This window comes from Lepisosteus oculatus, chromosome 5, assembly GCF_040954835.1.
Source record: "Lepisosteus oculatus isolate fLepOcu1 chromosome 5, fLepOcu1.hap2, whole genome shotgun sequence".
Lineage (NCBI taxonomy): Eukaryota > Metazoa > Chordata > Actinopteri > Semionotiformes > Lepisosteidae > Lepisosteus > Lepisosteus oculatus.
This window is the reverse complement of record NC_090700.1, coordinates 43,349,827-43,371,241: the sequence shown is the minus strand read 5'-3', so window position 1 is coordinate 43,371,241 and position 21,415 is coordinate 43,349,827. Positions and strand designations below refer to the sequence as shown.

At 39.0% G+C, this 21,415-nt stretch overlaps 1 protein-coding gene across 2 annotated transcripts in view; it reads left to right on the top strand.

Moving 5' to 3' along the window:
• Nucleotides 1-21,415, top strand: part of pde8a (phosphodiesterase 8A) — a 72,297-nt gene that overhangs the window by 32,342 nt on the left and 18,540 nt on the right. For both annotated transcript variants that reach the window (XM_015343055.2, XM_015343054.2), the window contains exons 2-8: nt 9,607-9,663; nt 14,911-15,101; nt 17,940-17,996; nt 18,235-18,289; nt 20,089-20,177; nt 20,747-20,825; nt 21,178-21,318. In XM_015343055.2, coding sequence (XP_015198541.1) covers nt 9,607-9,663; nt 14,911-15,101; nt 17,940-17,996; nt 18,235-18,289; nt 20,089-20,177; nt 20,747-20,825; nt 21,178-21,318 — 669 coding nt within the window. The remainder of the gene's footprint in view (nt 1-9,606; nt 9,664-14,910; nt 15,102-17,939; nt 17,997-18,234; nt 18,290-20,088; nt 20,178-20,746; nt 20,826-21,177; nt 21,319-21,415) is intronic.

The following is a 21,415-nucleotide window of genomic DNA, read 5'->3' as shown; positions in this document are numbered from 1 at the left end:
CAGCCAATTTCTAGCTGGAGATTTTGAAGTTTGAGGTCTTAGGCAATGAGTCCAGGGCTTCATCTTTAGATATACAGTATGAACTGGTGTTTTAGCATGGAACCAAGTATAAATGTTATGAAAATTCATTTAATGCGTGATACTTTAGCATGATGCACCAAATAAAGCCTACCTAGTGTCCCTGTTGACAAACCTGAGAGGAGATCTAAAGTAATAAAAAGTATTTTGTAATGTTGATATTTAGTTCCATAAAAAATGGTTACCCACTACATGTTAACATATATTATTAAAAGTGGAATTCATGGCTTCCCATGAAAATCCTGTTTAATGTAATTTATATCACACCTCCTAACCATTGTGCTCAAAACAGATTGATGTAGATCGAGCTTAAATGGTCAACAGTGTTTCACAGATGTTTTAAAATTATACTAAACAAAGCTAAGCTCTAATATGAAGAACATGTTTTAAAGAAGCAGTTGCTTTTATGGAGAAAAAATGTTTGCATATATTTTTTATCTTGTGGAGGTAGAAGATAAAACAGAAATGAGGGAGGTCAGATTGTTCCTGCACAGGGCTGGGCACACTGTAACAGGGCACACGATAATACTAAGGCATTTGCTTCCTTGTGCAAACTTCAGAACACATGACAGTGGGAACTTTACTGGCTAGCTTCTGGAGGGATTGCTGCAATTGATAACAGCTTGTAAAAAGCCCCAGTGCACACTAGCCCTAGTATCACTGTATGTTAACTATATCCTAGAATGTTATAAAATGTAGACAGAGCCTTTAGAACAGTGGCTATTCCTGCCTATGAGTAGCACCTTTTGCTTTATTTTACAAACCAGAAACCCAGAAAAAATAATGAATGAAAAGCAGAGCATGAATTTCTGCTGAAAACTGAATTTCTGTTGAATTGCGGGAGCCATATTTCTCCCAGGACTGGGGACAAAGAAAAGCCAGCCAGACTGTGCTACAGTTGGAGTTCTGTAATGAATATGGGGATCACATACTGTATGGATGAATCTTGAATGTCTCCAGTCAGATGTACTTTTTCAGCACTGGCGTAAACATTAAGCTTGTAACTCAAACATAAGTAACCTTCAAAACTAAGTATAAAAATAAGACGCCATCATCAGTGTGTTCGACTTGGCTCTTTCTATTATTGTGTCCTCTAAAAAGTTAAGGTTGACGTTTTTTTGCCTGAAACATAACCTTAGACTTTTAGGTTTGTCCAAACTCCCAGCATACAGTGAGCTGTGGGTAATGTGTGACTTCTGTTTGTTTTCACACAACACTCCATGTTGTATCTACAGATCCACTTGGGAGCAGGCTTGTCTTTGCACCTCAGGGAGGTGATTCCTGTCTTTAAAGAAAACTAGTAGAGCTCTCAAGGCTGCCAGGATTGATTGCAAAGCTCTGCCTAGCAGACAGATATGATTTCTATTTTTCGAGAGTATACTACTGCTTAAAGTTTAATTGTTCAAATGTGCAAAATGATATGCACACTTTTTTCTCCTGATTTAAAATAGGTTTGAAAAATGAATAGCCGCTCACAAACAGTTGGAATCCAGCAGAAACTGCTCCAGGCCAGTGAAAGATCCCCATACCTGTTGTCTGATGGAACAAACAGTGGAAGAGCTGTTGTGTTGGAAAATATTTAAAAAAGTAACTTCCAGCACTCTTTTCATTTTAAATAAGCCACATCCCATCCTCCTTTTTGTGCTTTTCATTTGAGAATTTAAGTATTGTACTTTTCTTGATTAAATTATTATGGTATTGGGATCAGTTTACTGGTGTGTTTTAGAACACATTTAAGAGGAATGCTGGTGGATATTTTGTTACACACCAGAGCTTAATTATTTCTTTTTTTCATAAGTCATACTTGATATATTGCACAAGTTGCGCAAACATCAGCGGTCAATTTCAGAGCAAGAGTGCAAAGTAAAAAACTATATCTGAGAGGAAATTATTGATGCTTAGTGTTGATGAACTACCTCTTTTAAAGTGTGAAAGGCTTTCTCTCAGATGGCTTTTTCTCTTAACTAGCTTTCCCTGAAGTGCACAGATGCCATCGTGCTTCTGGGACTGCGGTGGGACGATAATTAATACACCAAGAAATTTCTCGGAGCACCGGGCCCAGGATGTATGCGTTCTAGATCATTCTGCCCCAGGAATGTCTGGTCAGCATTGATCTTGTCAAGAGTGCTGCAGAAATTGTAAGAAAGCGTTCTTGAGTGTTTTTTAGTTTCGCCCTATGTAGTTGTAATGCCCTGTAATTTCCCAGGATAAGTTATGGGACTGCAAATCGGAATTTAGCTGCCAAAGCATCTTGTGCAAAAGACTCCAAAGGGGTTAATGATAAGTATGTGACATGAAAGACATGAGGCCTATTAAGATGGTATAAAACTAATTCAGAGAATTCTGAAGTCAATAGTTTTGCATATATTATACCCATGCAATATTGTAATAATATCAATAATTAATATGAATAATAATGTAATAATAATATAATTATAATATTGTCTTTTATCATTGTGTGAATAATCCATTTCTTAAAACCCATGACAGTGCACAGTGTCACTTTGAAACTGCAGATCTACTTATTGAATTTATTAGTTTGTGAAACTGATATTTCTTATAAAAGCAGTATGTGAGTCGCGCCACATTTTCATTATCTTAAACCTTTTAGGACCTTTTGAAATGAGGTTTTGCAAATGTTTAAATAAATGAAAATATTTGAAATTAGAAATGTTGTAATTCCTTTTGGCCAGCGGTAGTCACAAACACACTGTTCAGAAGCTTGTGTGCAGTACGTAGGGCACTAAAATACCATGGCCTTCATTGTGGTAGCTGGTGGGCCAGAGTTCTTACGAATAGTTAAAAACGAGAACAGGCCATTCCACGCATTGAGTAGTTAGCAGGTAATTAATCCAAGGATTTCATCCAGCCATTTTTTAAAATAAACCACGGTATTAGCTTCAATGACATGGCTGGACAGTTGGTTCTATGCTCCCGAAAAACCTTTCTGTAAAGAAGTGCCTCCCATTTACAGTTTTAAATGCACTTCTAGGTAGGTTCCTCACATGTACTCTGTGTCCAGTTTGGGCCATTATTCTTTAGAGTAGATAAGTAGTTTTCCAGGGTAAACTACTCCGTCTGTGTTTTCAAAGATGGTTTTCCTAATTCCCACATCAGAAAGACTACAGAAGCTCAAATTATCCTGCAGCTAGGATCACACCTTTCCCCTTCTCTCAACGACAGACTCATTTTCTTCTAAATTCTCTCTATTCATTGTAGATTTCATTTCACACCTCTCTTCTCCTATCCTGACCTCACACTACCTGATTGGCCACTCTGTCCCCTGCTCCCGCCTTCTCCTCTCTCCCAGCTTTTGTTCTCCCACTACATTACCTTTGCTTACTGCCCTGTCTTTCTCACACCCGAAGAAGGCTCCGTGTCCGAAACGTTGTGTTTTCTTTCTTCTTTTTTCAGCATGGAATAAACCTATTAACTTTTTACCAGGGTACTGAACTGTAGAACATATGGGTGAAGACATGAACTCAGACATGCCTTTCCTTGACTCTCCATATTTCTTTCATAAGTTAGAAAAAGTTTGGTTGCAGAAATGATTTTAAACAGCCTTAAGCCTCTGTCTAAACTCTTCTTTGAAATTTGTTTTTGAACAGTTTAAAGCAATGAAATCCCCCCCCCCCCCAAAAAAAAAACAGGAAGCGTATGATCTGGAGACGCAGTAAATGTGTTAATTCCTGGGAATCTGAGAGATGCTGTGGAGAGAGAGAGTCCTGTCAGCCCATTGCAGATGGCCAGAAACAAAAAGTTCATCCTTTCTGGCCACAAGCTATCCCCCTGGGCTTGTAGTGCAGAACACGTACCACTCGTTAAACCTTGTTATCCTCACCACATGAGGTTGAGCTCTTTGTTTTGCCTTAAATGTGCAACATGCTGGGAAGTAGCTGAGATAGATCTTCAGAACCATTGGACATAGAGGGCTATATTGATCAGGTTAAGTTTCAGAGGTCTTGTTTACTGAAGGCTTTTGTTGGCACAGAGTCTTCTAGTCACCAAGACAGAGATCCCCTTGTCTTAGAACTGGATCTTCAGAACCCACCTTCCTGTTGTATGATGATGATCTCTCCTGCATTATTTTACCATTTCTGCCCGTACATGTTTAGGTTACAGGTCTTAGCTGACTGAGTCATCTAAGATACAGAATATGTACAGTGTGTATGTTACTGAAAACATTAACTTTCTAGTTGCTTGCCATTTTATTATTGAGCCACTTAAAGCACACTGAGTAGTGATTCATCCCTGCAGCTGCTTTCTGTAAGGCCTCCCATCGATCATACATATATGGATATGAATGTGTCTTCTGTGACTTCACAATGAGGGGAAAGGACAGCAACGTCTGTCACGTGGCATGCGAAATTCTGAAAAACTGAAATATTTTGTGACCGGGAAGAATAAATTAAAGCTTCGCCCCCCAAGAAACGCCAACAAAACGTGCTGTATGTTTCGCGTCCCCGGTGTTGTTATTTGTCACTTTCTGTGAACGAGTCGAGTTTGAGCTTCTGGCCCGGCGTCCACACAGACTCTCATTATGGCCCTGTCTGGCTTCCTCTCAAGACAGTGTGTAAACAGCCCTGCAGTTGAGGCCTGTGCATGAAATTAGACATCATCAGCTCCAATATAGTCATCTTTCTGTTGATTTTTTTTTCATTAATGTTACCATTTAAAATTCATCCTCAGTGATGCAGTATCTGTATGAATTAGAGAAATGTTAGGGCGCTTGTTAAAAGAACTTATTTGTAGTGTCAAAAATTACAGGCTGTGGGAAGGAAGCAATCCTATTTATAAACATTTTTTTTGTCGGCTTTGCCAGCTCGATGTTTACTCATGAGGAAGGGGTTTCCCTCAAACAGCCTGTGACAAGGAGAGTATTGGAGAGTTGCTCACACAACCTTCATTGCCAGCTTGGGACTGTGTTGCTTTCTGCACCTACCTGTCCGCATTCCTAAAAAAAAGCAAAGTGTTCAAATGCATTGAACTATCTTCTCTTTTTCAAAAATGCAAGCTTGAAGTGGAAGTGTGAGACACATTTGTTTTTCTCTTGCAATGTGCAGAAAACTCAAATCGGTTTCTGGGCTTTACATGGCAGTGGTATTGTCATGTGTGCACTGAGACCTTCTATGCGACAGCCCCTGTGTTTCCTGTCGGTGATGTGAGCTGTACAATTAAAATCGGGACATTCTGACACTGTGGGAGTGATTTCCATGCGAAACACAACAGCCATCCCAGGATTCCAGCAGTTCCGGTCCGTTTGTCTGCTGCTGCTAGGAAGCTGTTTACTCTTTATATCTGTCTCTGCTGACGTCTGCTCACTGAACAATGTCATCAAATTTCCTGTTTTTCAGTCTGGTGGAAAGCCACTCTTCCACCTCATCTGCAGGGCTTTGTAGCAGAGATCCATAGGGCTGGATGTGTCTAGTGGGAAGGAAGCAGGCTTAAATGCAGCATTGCTAAGTAAATACAGTAGGTGTATAGAACTAAACTTCTGCTGTTTTCCTTGGGCCTGCGAATATGAAACACACACGCTGTACTATTATATAATGGAAATGAGCGGGAACTCCATGCAAGGGAGAAGGGGCACTACAGTGTATGACTTGGAGGGACAAACTACTGGATGTGACATGAAGGTTAAATAATGCACCTCATTTTTCTCTGAAACGAGCAATGCAACAGGAGACAGTTCCCAGGAAAAGTTCTAAAATGACTCTGAATGTCCTTTCGTAAAAGAATCACGCGTATTAGCGTGCTTGACCATAACCTTTATTATCTGGTATGGTAGCATCATATTAATAATAATAATCACATTCCTTTGCATATGAATGGGAGTTTCAGAGATTAACACAATAAACAGAGATCCAGCACAGGAGAACATTTTTTTTTTATCTTAAAAAGTAGAAAAAATCTTAAAAACTGTTTTTATTTATTTTGTCCAACTTGACTTCATCCACAATAAGGAGTATTATTTTTACTGTGCTGCAAGGCAAACAGAGATTTAGGTCTGCTGTTCCTTTGATGTTATTTTTAAACAATAAAATCTTTATGCTGGAATTCGTGGTGCTGAGATGAAGTGACCTTACCATACCTTGACTAATATGTACTTGGCGTTCTGTTCGTGAAACAATGCCGCATCACAAGGAATTGTGAAATCATCAAAGCCAATTTGGACAACACATATCTAGTAGAAAAAGGGCGATACATACAGTATTTATGAACTGGTGAAGTGCAGCAAGAAGCACAATGATTTGGATTATCTTGGTACTTTTAAGAGCAGGAGTAGAATAAATATTGGTGTTATTGTTGGTAGTACAGTACTTAAAAGGCTGTTGATTTTAGTGGTGGAAATGTGATTTTGGTAGCAGTGATTATTAATGGCAGTAATAAATGTATTCAGTTCCATAGGTCTGAACCACTCACTTTGTATTAAGGGTGTTTGTGCTCCACAATTTTCTCTCCCAAAAATCTTTTTTTATTTTGTGCAAATAATAAAAAAAGGCTGATATTTCATTTGCATAGTTTGTGTTTTTCATTCATTAAATCATCCATCAAAACAATCGCAAATCTGTTGTTGTTTTGCTTGGGGTGGTGATGCCTTTCGCCCATCTCGCTGGCCAGTTCGTGCACTTGCAGCTCGTCTAGTTTAGGTTGTTTAAACTGAAACAGCTGTGCCGGAGTCACACTCGTGCAAACAGGCTTGCTGCTCCTTGCTGATGGCAGGACCTGCGGTAATGAGACCAAGATGTAAACCTCCAGTCAGTGAAATATTCTGCCCAATCTGGAAATGTACAGTCATCGTGAGAGGAAGAGCGCTTGTAATTTGGACATGCGGATAAGTGACTCTAGGCTGACATTTCCTGAGCTTTGGTTTTAGGCTGTTCGGGTTTTGACAGTTCTGTGTTAGATAAATGGGTGAAGAAGGAAAGCTGTAGTGTATAGATATTGGCTTAATGCACATGTAACTCATTTAGTTTGCTTCCAGACAGTCAAAAGCAAGGTGGTGCCCTCCTGTTTACCACTCCATGGCATTTGTTTCAGCCCTTTAAAAGAGACAAAGCACAATGTAATGTGCTCTAGTATTCTGTGCGTAATTAATATTATCAGACATGAAGACCAAACAACAGTTATTGCTGTATTAAATAGAAATGGGTATTTTTTTGTCTTTTGTAGGGTTAGTCATACCATTATTATTTAACATTTGTCACAATTGTTTTTTTAGTTAGGGTGTTTTTTTTTAGTTGGATTTCACTATACATAGGAATCTAAGTGGCAAATAAAATCCAGTCCTTCATCACTTACTGTAAGAAGAACATGTGCCCCTGTAGTGTGTGACATAGTCAAGAGGTTGAGTATAGTGCTGTTGTTGTGGAGCATGCCAGTTTCTGTGTAGAGACTGGAACAATAACGAGGAAATTCTGTTTCAGAGGGAAGATCACCTCCCCTTGGTTCACAACGCCACTTACAGCAGCAACTTCCTTTAACGGTCTCCAATAGTATGTTTCATTATTTTTCTACAGCTCAAGTTTAAAGCTGGGCAGTGTGGTGCCGTGGTGGGTTAGGTCTTCTGTCTCACAGCCCTTGAGTTCAATTCCAAACTGGGACACCTTGTATTAGGAGTTTGCATGTTCTCCCAGCATCAGCATTGTGGTTGTAGGCCTGGCAGCCTATCCAAGGTATAGTCCCATCCTGCATCCTGTGCTTCCTGGCTGTGTCCGGGATGTTCTGACTCTGGTCAGGAGTGAGTGACTTTCTGGTGATGGAAGGACAGATACATGGACATCTAAAATCTGAGGCTGATCGCTCACTGAAAGTCTGACCAAACAGTGTGTGTGTCCTTCCAGTTACAGACTGTGAAAGGAGGTGTACAGCACCAGAACACAGGGCACTGGTGTCAGTGAGCTAAGAGCTTTGGATCATGTTTTACAGTCAGAGGTGGAAAATATGCCAAATAGAAAAGCCACGGATGAAGGATCAAACTGGATATAGGCTATATAGCAGGAATTTTGAACTTGCTTACTGGAGGGACTTCTGTTTTGTTGTTCGAGTCTAAACTGTCCATTAAATGATTATTTCACATATTTTCTCAAGTTAACATGATATGTTTTTGAAGATTTTTTACCACTGTTTATTCAAAGCATTTGCTTTTTAAAAGTACTGAAAACTTATAAACACCCCAGAGCCTAGTTAGAAGTATTACACTTATGCACATAATTAAATAGTCAGATCTGCCATGTAAGAGAGCTTGGATGGAACAAAAACCAGAAGACATTGGGCCCTCCAGGAATTGAGTTTGAGTCTCCTGATCTTTCCCATGTCATTCTGTCTGTAGAATGCTTTTAATATTCAGCTAAATTGGAAATGGATATCTATTTTTTGAATTATGAGAATGAGATTTAATACATTTTAGATCCATAGGAAATACAGAACATAAAACATCTTGGTATGGATCCTCAAAGCAATTGAACTTTCATTAATTTTAATATAGCCAGATTTTTTAAAAGGACTTATTTTTATTGAGTGAGTTAAGGTTGTACGTTTTAAATTCCACTGTGAATGTTTCTCACGTGCTCAGTTTGTTTACTGAAAAGGAGAATTCTAGAGGGATAGACATCCACAGTAGGCCTCGTTGTCATGGATACTGTTCCCTGTGTGGTGCTCCATTAGAAAGAAGGAAGCTGGATTATTAGCAGAGTAGATTTTCTTTTTAAAAAAAGTTTAATAAATTGTAGGTGAAATTGAGTACATTTTTGTTCATCACTCTCCCATCACTGAATTTTCATTTCCTTGTATACGTTATCATAATTTAAAATAATTGACAACTTCCAGATCAAATAGTCTATAGTTATGAAAATATGAGCTTGCCAGTGTTTTTGATTCTGAAAACTGGACAGTGGATTTCTATGTCTTTAGCTCAACAGAGAGATGTAGCAGGTCTCTCCACTCTGCTGATGTTCATGCCTCAATAATATTTTGTGGACTAATTCTGCAGTACAGAAATGAAAAAAAAAACAACAACAAGAAAAGTTGGTTGACTAGAATTGGTGGGTGTGATATGAGCTATCTGTTGAGGTCAGATGATAACCACACTTTTCTGTCCGGGGCTGATCAGGCAGTTCCTGCAGATTTGGGTGAATGAAGTACCGTCTGCCTTAAAATGGAATTTTGAGTTTTTAAGGATTATAATTTTTTTTCCCTTTTAAAAACTTCAACCTCTGCTCTAATTTTGGAAAACAAAACGTTTAGAACATTAAAAAAATAGAGATTGGGGTTAATAGAAGAAATGGCTTAATGTTGGTTTTGCTTTTAGTTTTAAGTGAACAATTTAAAACAATTGAGAAAGGACAGGGGCTAGAGCACTGGGCTCAAGTCGAGGATGTTCCGGGTACAAAGTTATGGTTGTACCCTTAGCAAAGTACTTCACTCACATTGATATGGTTAAATAAAGGAAAAGCTGAAAAAATTTATTAATGTAAAAATATTTCATTGCTCGTAACATGTATTTTTTTTCTTTGTCTTTTTCTACAGACGCAATTTACAGAAGTGCAGTTTGGACCAATGAAGCTATACAAAGATCAGCTTCAGGTACTGGCCACAGTTACTTCAGAAGAGAAGTATTTGGAGAAATAAAAGGGGCTTTGCAGGGAGATTATGAATGCAATATGGTCTTCAAAATGCAGAACAGATTTTGAATTGCTGTGTTCAACAGGCCAATTGAACTACAGAGAACCCAAGTTCCCAAGAAGTTTCATCATGCTTTCTAAAGAGAGAGACTTTCCCAAACATGTACAGTAAGAATGAGTGACTTTATGTGAGAGCAGCATGCTTAAAAGGTTTCCTCCTTACTGGAAGTGTGTGACAAGACCATTAGTACACATACAAAGCAACAATAGAACATCCCGACGGAATTTAAGGCTTCCTGTGGAATTCTTACAGGGTGATCCCGATATACTGTTTGGTAGGCTCCTACAGAGTGGTGGTTTATAATGGGCTTCTGTTTCTGAGAGTGCTCTAATATACGATATTAAATGGCATTATTTTGTCTTGCGTAATAAGATCATTTATGTTCTGTGGTCTTATTTTATTATTCTATTTTATTCATGGGTGTAGCTTTACTCTATTTTTGTCATTTCCAGATTAAAATATGACACCTCAAGCACCCAGTTTCTAGCCTATTTACGGTTTTAAACCAACACATTTTAAAATAATGCAGATTCTAATGGCACTCTTCTGAAGGCCAAGAAAAAAACAGTTTGGAATACAACAACCAAGGCGAGGTCTCATGATCATGGGATTTCTTGCATATTACTGATAATATTTTGTCTTTAGGAGCCTAATCCACCATTACACCCATGTCACTCTCTTAGCTTTGAGACACCAGCAAACAAACATCCATTTTTTAAACTTTATAAATGGGTTCATTGTAAGTCACACTCCAGTGTTGCCGTAGCAACCAAACCAAACACCAGTCTTTATCAACAGACCAGGAGGCGCAGTGCGTCGGAATTGAAAGGAACAGAAACCCAGGACATGCTCCATCACCCCATGTCTGACCCCTGCCGACGTTTAAAAAGTTCATTATATCATGTTTCTGAATTGGCTCCTTTCTTCCTCTTCCACTCTGCGCCCTTTCGGCTTACCGTACGAGTGCTGAGAGGAGGAACATGGTTCTCTCAGGTCCCGCTAAAGTCGAAAAACAGCTGTGGTTATGCTGAGACTTGCGAGAGAGGGTGGAGTCTATGTTATCATTTCTTTTACTATCTAATGGAAAGAGGTGAAAGAGGTCAGGTGTTGGTTGTGTGTGCAAATCATTACAGGAGGCCAGATGAAATAATGGCTTTTTAATGGCCTCTCTCTTAAATGAAAAGAACCTTTACTGCAGTATAAGTCAGTATGTTATTTAGCTGAAGCCTTTATTCATAGTACCTATGATTTGCACCTATTTATATACAGTATAGAGATTTATAGAGGTATACCTCAAGTGTAGTACTTTGCTTAAAGTGTCTTACCTGACATTTGAACCCAGGACCTTCCAGTTACAAGTCCTGAACCCTGACTATTACTCCGCACTGCTGCCCTAAGTATTGCTTGATTTGTCATTTTAGTGTTTTTTTTTCTCTTGTTGCTGAACGGGCCTGTATGAAAGCAGTCTATCTACAAACAGTTAACAGCTGGCTCAGCTGCTGTGCAGTTTTAGATATAATCAGTCTTCCAGCTTGTGCCACAAATGCCATGTCATGTTTTATGACTCAGCACAATAAATGTGCCTTTAAGAGAACATGATATCCGGGGAAAGTAAATAAATGTGGACCAAAAGGAATAAACAACAGGCAATTCATTAAGTCTATGACCTCAAGATCTAACAAAATGTTGTATCTCTTTTCTCCACAATGCATTTGTCTTAAACACAAAAAATAATGGGGGGAACATTTTGCAAGATGGACTGTTGTAGCACTTTGCCCCTGACTGGAATAATTAACAAGTATAACGTAGTATAATAACAAGTCAGAGGGTGACTCTGGTTGAAGAGCTTCCTTGAACTCTTCACATGAACGTACTTATGCTGCTTTTTGCATTAAGCAAAAAATAAGACCATAATTTGTTGGGTGTAATGGACTGGTGTCTCATGCAGGGGTACCCCACCTTGTGCCCGTTGCTTGCCAGGCTAGGGTTCAGCTCCACCGTGACCCTGAATTGGGTAAAGCAGTGAGAAAATGGGCAGATTGGTAGTTAAGTACAGTATAAAGACATTGCACATGTTCATCCCCCCCACCTACAAGTCATTTAAAAACCATGCTGTGCAAAGCCAGTCTTGCCTTGTATGTCCAGATATGTCCTAAAAACTTATTCTTTCTTTTTTTCCCCAAAGAAGCACTGACTGTCTTGTTACTTTTACCTGAGAGATGTGTACCGATGCTTTAAAGTTAAAGTTTAATTACAGGAGGAAAATGAAACTAAGAGATTTCCTTTTCCTGTTTTTGTCATTCTGGCTTTTACAGCTGATCACATTATTCTTTCCTTGCACACAGGATCTGCTTTGAAAGCGTTTTTCAATTATTTCTTTTGCAGATTAGTGCCCATGAAAAAGAAGGAACTGACTCCTTGTTCACTTTGCAATATTACAAAACAAATGTTATTCTTCCATTTCTTTTATGATTTCCTTTATTTCATGCATAGTTTACTATTTCCTTTGTAAAACTAGAACGGCTGATTCCTTATTAAACTGTGCTAATCCCTCATTGATTCTTCATGTCAAGAAAAGGACTTGCTTCTCTAATGAGAACTATTGATGCATTAACACAAACATCCATAAGTGTACTGTGGAAAAAAAATCCCTGTGGCTTAAAGTTGAGGTACTTTCTGTTTCTCATTATCATGTGCTGACTGTTTCTGACCTGCACTGCGCTGGATTTAATTTTGTCATTTTAAATACAGGGCAGAGGCAGAGTGCATGTTTCCAGACAAGATCCTCCTGAAAGTTATTTTGGACCAATTAGATAAATTGCTACTCTGGTTGCGTAGCATCAACTACATTTAAGTTGCTTACTGGACAAAATCGGATTTTTTTTCTTGCATGTTTTTTTTAGCTCACAGTGGTGCGTTAAACTCATACCTACAGATCAGCTTCATGGAAAGATAAAACCCTGTTTTTAAAGTTTAATGAAGAATGTTCGGTAAACTGCGAGCTAAACAGATTGTAATTATTCTGGGTGTGCCGGATATTAATTCCCCTTAGAGCAACTCAGCAGAAAGTATCAATTTTGGTAAAAACTTCACCAGCAAGTTTATGTTCTGTCACTGACACTGCATTTTCATTGGCTCAACTTACCACATGGAGCAGGCTGTATTGGCAGGGAATGTAATGGATTTTTTTTTTTACTAGAAGGAATTCTGGCAAAATGTGATGCAATTTTAGCATAGCTTTTTGAGTGCTGATGTATTTACAGTGTAGGCAGTTCTTATTATGTGATAGATCAAGTTGCTACAAGGTATGTTTCACATTAGCTTCATAATTGTAAGTGCTTCTTTGGCTGTTGAGCACACTGTACAGTGGACTCAGATCATAATAAAAAGCCATCAGAACTGTTTGTCTGATGTAATCTATTATTAAATTAGTAAAGTATTTTGCATCGCCATTAGCTTACGTGAATTCTAGAATCCTAAAGTATAAGGAAGAGCGAGTTCATCTGATTTGTAAAGTTTGAATGGTGGTTGAGAAGGATTGAACTTTTTAATTATGAGTTAGTTTTGACTTTTCTTCTACTTGAACTAAATGAGAGCAGTAAATTACAATGCAAGACCACACAATTTATCTGGTGAAGCTTCATCTGCACTTTCATTCATCCCCATGTCTTTCACCGAGCCAAAGATCAGAGAAATACTGTTAACTGCTCGTCCCTCCCACCCCGCCTCCATCATGCTTCGTCTACTGATTCATTCCTGCAGCTGCTCCATTCAGCCTAGAATCTAGCAAGGGACGGTTCATCACTGTGCTTTTTTATTTTAAAAAAGTTGTTCTATATTGCTTTAAATAGTGATACCCAGACATAAAATAACAGTTTTAGTTGTGTGAAAAGATACTTTGCCGAATTTCCATTGACAGTTTAATGCACATTATGATGCATTTTTGCATGGTGGTGCAGTGGTCGGCATTACTGCCTTGCAGTGCTGGTCCCTGGGTTCAATTCTGGACCTGGGGTGCTCTCTGTGTGGAGTTTGTGTGTTCTCCCCGTGTTTGCATGGGTTTCCTCCGACAGTCCAAAGACATACTAGTGGGTTAATTGGCTTCTGGGAAAATTGTTCCTGATGTGACTGTGTGCGTGTCTGCGTCTGTGTGCGCCCTGTGGTGGATTGGTGTCCTGTCCAGGGTGTAACCTGCCTTACGCCCAGCTGTCCCACAACCTTGTCTTGGATGAAGCTGTTAGATAATGAATGGATGAGTAATATACATTTAACAATAATACAGCATAGCCTCTGTTTAAATGGGTCCTCTATCATCCAGTAATGACACTGTATCTTTACTGATACATATATACTGTTTAACAGCAGTGTGTGTTCAGATCTGATGGCTCCATGTAGCTCTGCCTCTAAAACAGGACACCTTTCTCATAATACTTTGTCTTGGTAACCAGCTTGTTCAGGATACAACTGTTTATTGCACAATGACTCATGAAACTGTTCTTAGCGCTGCTAATTCTGGAACTGTTCCTAAATATTCGGAATTTATCTACGTAGGTAAGGGATAATATTAAAAATATTTTGGCAGGATTAGTGGTAGAAACTGCTTGACTGCAGCCATGCCACCTTGTTTTGTAACCCTGTGGTCAGTTCCCAGAAACTAATCAATGCTGTTTGTGGCCAATGTCAGATCAGCCATGATGCCATAATGTCTTCTGGCTCCCAGCTCTTCCTGTAGGAACCTATAGCCATGTGCGTGAAGCCCAGATATACTGCATCCCGACTTGTGGTACTGTATGTAATGGAAAGAATGAAAAATATTCATTCTATCCATTCTTGTATTACTCTTAAGGATACACCTTAGTCGGAATCTGGGCAGCAGTATGTTATTGTAGCGTACTCAATTAATTTCTACATTATTCTGTGGAATGATCTCATCACCTGCTGACCACCACCTCCTTAACGGTTTGTCATCTTATTATAAGACTTGTAACTGTGATAGGGTTAAAATGTTTGTCAATTAGGTGCAACAATAGTGACAAATAATGGGAACTTCCTCACATGTTGGTCCTGACTGTGTAGACTTTGCTTTTACTGTCACATGTGCTTGAGGTTCTTGCACTGATTTAATGTTATTTGTGTTTTAACGGCTAGGTGCTGTTAGTATTTGCCAAAGATGACAGCCAGAGCAGTGGCTTTTGCTGGGCGTGTGAGAAGGCTAATTTCAGGTGTAGCATTGCCAGAACACCAGAGTCAGCACTGGAGTGCTTCCTGGAGAAACACCATGACATCATCATCATCGATCACAGACATTCCAGATACTTCGATGCTGAAGCGCTGTGTCGGTAAGATGTGCTGTTTTTCAGATCTCCTTGCGGGATCGCCTGTCTCTCCCAGCTTCATTGTCAAAGTTCTTCACGTGACTGCGTGTGCAAAAATAAAACTGGTCATAATCCCGTCCGTTACTTTAAGCTGTTTTGCCTGGAGAAGCCTGGGTTTGTGAGAGGAAGTCATATAGTTGACTTTGCAGTGCCTTGCAAAATATTCACCCCCCTTCCAGTTAGTCAGAATACAAATGATATATAGACATTTTTAAATGGAACACTCAGACTGAACACTTTCAATGGTTTAAAAAGATTTAAACAAAAATTGCTAAGAAAAATTAAAAACTGAAATATGTCGATTATATAAGTATGTAGCTTCCTAAGTGAATATTTGGTGCAAACCACTTTGGAAGCAGTTACAGCTGCAAGTCTTTCCATAGGTATCTACTGTACTATTTTGCATGCCAGGGTAGTGCAATTTCTGATCATTGATGGGCCGCAAGCCTCGAATCTCATAGATTTTCTCCTGGATTGAAGTCTGGGCATGACCAGGCCACAAAAGGATATGCACTTTCCACTGGTTAAGGAATCCCAGTGTAGCTCGTGCTTAACTGTGCTTTGGGTCATTGTCTGGCTGAAGGTGAATCTTGGTCCCAGTTTTAGGTGTTTTGTAGATTTAAGCAAGTTTTCAAGCAAGATTTAAGCTTGTTGCTAAGAAGCAAACCCATAACACAAAGCTGCCACCTCTGTGCTTGACAGTAGAGATGTTGTTGGCTGGGGGAGGCTTTGTTGGGATGGTGCCAGACTGAATACTTTACATTAAGACGAGTAAGTTCCAATTTTATCTCGTCTAACCACAGAAGCCTTTGCCACATGTCTGCAGTATCACTTAAATGATTTGTAGCAAACTGCATGAACGATGTGAGGTGGGTTTACCACTCTGCTACGCATACCAGCTTTGCGGTGTGAGCAAGCTATTGTTGACTCCCAGACATTTTCTTCATCTCAGCCACTCAACTTTTTTTACTGTTTCAAAGTCTCCATTGGCCTCACAGTGGTACCTATTACCCAGTTCCCTCCTTGCCCAGCTGTTTAGTTTGGAGGGACAGCCTTACTTAAGGAGTGTCTGGGTGATATTATCCATCTTCAGTTTCTTAATGATCAGCTTCATGGTGCTCCAAGAGATATTAGTTGTCTTTGAATTTTAATACAGCTTAATCCCTGAGTTGTTTTGAAAACTCCTTACTCTTCACGGTGGAACTCTTGACTTGAAACTTGAAATTCATCGACTGAGCAAACTTACAGAGATAGGTGTATGTGTTCTAAAATAAAGCGAAGCACTATTAAAGCACAGACAGAAGTCATGCAACCAATTGTGTGACTTATCAAAGGAATTCTGTGCGACTAATCTACTCTGACAGAGCAAAAGGAGTGGATACTTATCAACATTTTGGTTTTAGATATTTCTTTGAAGTTTTGCATTCAGGTTTTGATAATTAAATGTACATACATTTCTAATTCAACAAAATGACACATTATTGGAAGGGGGTGAATTATTTTCCAGTTTTGCAAGTCAGTTTTCTATATGTGGGAACACATGTATGTGTATATCACTTAATCGAAGATGTTAGGTGTTGATTTTTAAAGGTTAGGTGACACACTGACATGTCCCTTCTACCCAAGAAGCATTGACTGACCTAAAGTTAGCAGCTTTGTGTGTTGTGTGTTTTAAGGTGAGAAAAGGAGAGGGCCCAGAGAGCACAATTGCTCTCAGAGGAGTCACTTCTGCTTTTCTCCACTTAATTATGTCACAACATGTCAAATTAGTGTGCTGAATGAGTGAACAAGTGTGAGTTCTGTGGTCTTTTATGTTTCAGAGCTCCAAAACAATTGGGAACTTTATTAATGTGAAACTAGACTCGTATCTGTACGTTTAGAAGATCTGTCATGCTGATGTATTTTTAAATGCTTAATTGGCTTTTTTAGCACTACATAGTTGTTGAACAAGATCAGAAATCTAAAACAACATAAAAAGCTGAATCTGCAAAGATGGTTCGTTAGTTATCTGGGAACAATCTTTTTTGTGTTTCCTTTAATGGCATCATAATTAATGATTACATAAATGTCAGTTGACAAAAAACAGAACATTTTCTTAAACAACTTTTACATTTTCTCTGTTATCATCACTTTAAACTGAAACCCACAGGCTAAACAAATGGGTTTATTATATTGTTTCTGTACAAGACTTTATGTGACTGCAGGAGACTCCTCTCTTCCAGTTTCCATATCTATTTTTGGATTTAGTGTGCTGCCATAACCACATTTGACAGACATCAGTAGTACAACACAACATGGAGCTCTGCCTATGGATTTAGAATATGAGTCCAGGAGTCCCCTTGCTAAGCTTCAACTGTGTGTTATTAAAGTAAAATGCCACCCACTGAAAGTGCAAACCTATGTTTTAACTCTATTTTTAGCTTAAAATAATTCATTTTTTATGAGTGCTTTTCAAGAAAAACGTTTTCAAAACACTATCATCAACAAAGTCAGGTTATAAAGAATATTTTAATTTGCATTACATACCACTGCCTAACCTTATGAAATCTTGAGTGAGATCATGACAATAGACAGACATTTTAGGAATTTTCTGACATTCCTTTTTATATTATACAGTACATTATTTCTGAGCAGGACTAAAGAGAGATGTTCCAAAGACTTGAAAAGCAAGAACTGTAAATTTCAAGTGAGCTATGTTTCTTTAAACACACAATTGTGTTGTCTCTTAGAATCTGGACAGTGGTGACTCCAGCAGTGCTCATTTTGATGGCATCACTCATGGATTCTTCTGTTTCCATTTAGGTCACTCAGAGCAGCGAAGTGTTCAGAAAGCACAGTGATTGTTGCAGTTGTGAGAAGGTATGCATGAACTATTTCATCATTCATCATGTACTATTTTTTGTTTTCGGCAGTGCATAATTAGTGTTTGACATACTTGTTTGGAGAAAAGAACAAGCAGAATACATTTAGCTCTTCAAAACAGGCTTTTACGTTTTCTTGTTGTTTGAAATATCACTCGGTATTGTTGCAAAATAATGTGGAGATGATGAGACTTATCGTACTCTATTTTTAAAGCTGAGCGTTATGTTTCTCAAAGGCAGGACCGCGAGGAAGCGTCAGTGATGCCTCTGGTTTCGGCTGGCTTCAACAGGGTACGTGACGAGCTTAAGAGCTGGGGAGTTCCTGCAGACAGCCATGTGCTCAGAGCCAACAAGAGCCTTCAGCTGGCAGTGCTTCGCGCTTGTAGCACGTGGACTAAGTGAGGAAACAGGCCAGTGCTGTGCTCAAACATGCACTAATTTCAGGCCAGATAGTTGTTCTTCACCAGTGTGGGCAGGGAGGGCACTTTTACTTGGCTCCTAACGAATTTCAAATTGATTTAAAAGCAGAGGAAAGCCAGGTGAAGTGTGGGAAGATGCAAATATGTCTAATAGGTATGTATTTTCTCACAATATTTAATAAGTGATCATTTAAATAGCACCAAAAACAAGTTAAAATATATACCGTAAGTTGGTCTGCTGGCAGAATGGACATTTTCGGGAACTTTGTTCTAACGTGGACCGACGTCTCTTCCAATGTGTACCCTGCCTTGTGTCCGTGGCTCCCCCTGCAGCCCTGCACTGGGTAAAGCTGTCAGAAAATGGATGGTTGGATGCTCTAACAGGGTAAAGAGGTATCAGGGTCCTAGCAGCTGTTCCATCTTAGAGGTTTCCAGTTGCAGAACAGGGGTGCTTTAGACATCATATTCAGCAGGTTCTAAAGATAAAGACGTTATCTCAAAAGACAGCAAAATAAATCAAATGTTTCTGAAATCTTTCGAATGAAAACATTGTTAAGCACTCCTCATTTTGCTAGAGTAACCTACATTTGTCTGCTTTGATGCCCAGAGATGGACTGGCATCCCATCCAAGGTGTACCCTGCCTTGCGCCCATTGCTTGCTGGGAGAGGCTCCGGCTGCCCCCACGACCCTGAATTAAAAGAAGTGGTTAGAAAATAGATGGATGGATGATTGACAATTAATGATGGTCAATAGCATCTGCAGTTGTAAGGGTCTCTCTAGGACCAAAGCAGGTCGATCCTGTTTTTAATGCAAGTGAAGGATAGTTGGCACTTCCTCATCCTTTTATCCTTGTCTGAATGCACCCTGGGGTGTTCTTTATCCTCTGACATGGATTTTTGCTCTTGCTGGAGACTGTCTCAACCTTATCTATAGCAATTCCTGCAGATGGCACACCTTAGCACCGTAGTGAGTCGCACAATTTCTTTCCACCATTTCTTTCACAGATCTCTCACTGATTCAGAGGAAATCTTTTAGAAATATTGAGGTTTTTCATGTTTACATAGAGCAAACCCAAATGTTTTCAGAATGAACTTTCAGAATGTTAAATATTAATATTAAATGCAAAACTAGTCAGAACGTTTAATGTGGATTCAATTCATTGGTGATATGTGCTGATTAAGCAGAATGTTTTTGGTAAAGGAGCCCCTGGGTTCCCTAAGGAGTAAATGTTTAGAATGTGTTTTGAAAAAAAAAGGTTATTTTTGTTGTTTAATTATTTAGTCAAATATCCTGCATACTTGAGCTTGACCTTTTGAACTTGACTAACTGTTGTGCAATGCATAGAATGGAATACAAATTATTTCATTTCGAGATTAAAAATAATGTACCCGACCTATCACTTTTCCAATAAACTGTGTTTAAGATTTCATTGTATAGCTCAAATAACTCCTTCGTTCCTGACCAACCATCTTGTAAGGTTAAGCAGATCTGATAGATCTGATAGTTCACCTGGGAAGACAACAAGATGAAAGGCATGCTCTCAGCTTCTACACTTTCCCCTTGAACATACGTATGCGCTGTTTATTTAGATTTATTTAGATTCCGGGAGCAAATTCAAGATCTTAGTAATGTGTGCTGAATACTTTGTGACTGACCTTTGTTTTCAACAGAGATATGTTGAAAATCCCAACATGATGTCCTGTTACAATGAGCTTATCCAGCTGGAGTACGGAGAAGTCCGGGCACAGTTCAAACTAAGGTGAGCAAATAACACCTGTGTCTGTAGCAATATTAGTAATAATATCTTTACACGTATATACCGCTTTTCTGGACACTCCAATCGAAATGCTTTACAGGTAATTGGGACTCCCCTCCACCACTGCTAATGCCCCACCTGGATGATGCACACCTTCCAGATTAAAGAGACTGGCAGCAACATGAACTACTTTCAGTTTCTTTCGTAGCAGCATGCATTAGATATTTGATTGATATTTTACTTACTGTACCTGTAACATTCTTGTACTCTGCATCTTGAATGATTCACTAAAGCACCACCACTAGAAGGAACTTTAGTGAGAAGTGTATTTTATTTTCATACAGACATTTTCATGACAAAACTTATGTGAGTTACTGCATAAATCATACTTTGGTAAATCCCTCTTTTAAAAAAAGGGAGAAATGCTGCAGCACTGTACCTTGACATACAGTACATACAGAACATAATGACGACCGATATGGCTGACGGCAGATTTTACACTGTTTGCCCTATCTTATCTCAGAGTTCATACTTTTTCAGTAACTTTTGTCTGTTTCCTCTTCCTCTTGAAGGGCATGCAATGCTATTTTCACTGCACTAGAGCAAAGCCAAGAAGCCATTGAAATCACAAGTGAAGATCAAGTGATCCAGGTTGGTTGTCAGTGGTTTTGTTTCTATGCAAAATGAGTCCCTGACCACACCAAAAAGCTCACACTTTCCCCAAAGTGCAGAGATTCCTGTTTTTCCAAACAGGCTGGGGTCCATAAATCGAAAGTGCTTGCTCTGTGTACTCCCCATGTAATCGTCGGGAATTTTCTGATTTAAGATGGGATCATGTGACTCATACAATTGATGTTCTCCCTTGATGAAAAGCATTGTTTGCCTGCAAGCACTATGACCAGTGATGTAAATGAAATCTGGTTTTACAGATGACGGTGTTTTTCATTGAATGCTTTGCGTCTGAATGCCCTGATGTCTGTATTTAACCTTTGATTCTGCGCAGTATGTGAACCCTGCCTATGAGTCCATAATGGGATACCAGCAAGGAGAGCTGATAGGGAAGGAGATTACAGAAGTGCCTAAAAGCGAGAAAAATAAACCTGATCTCCTTGATACAATAAATTCCTGTATACGAAAAGGAAAGGTGAGTGAGAGTTCACTCTAATTGACATTCACAAGACTGCTTTGACAGTTTTTTTTGGCAAACTTTACATTTCTTATGTATATAGAATGTAAATCGA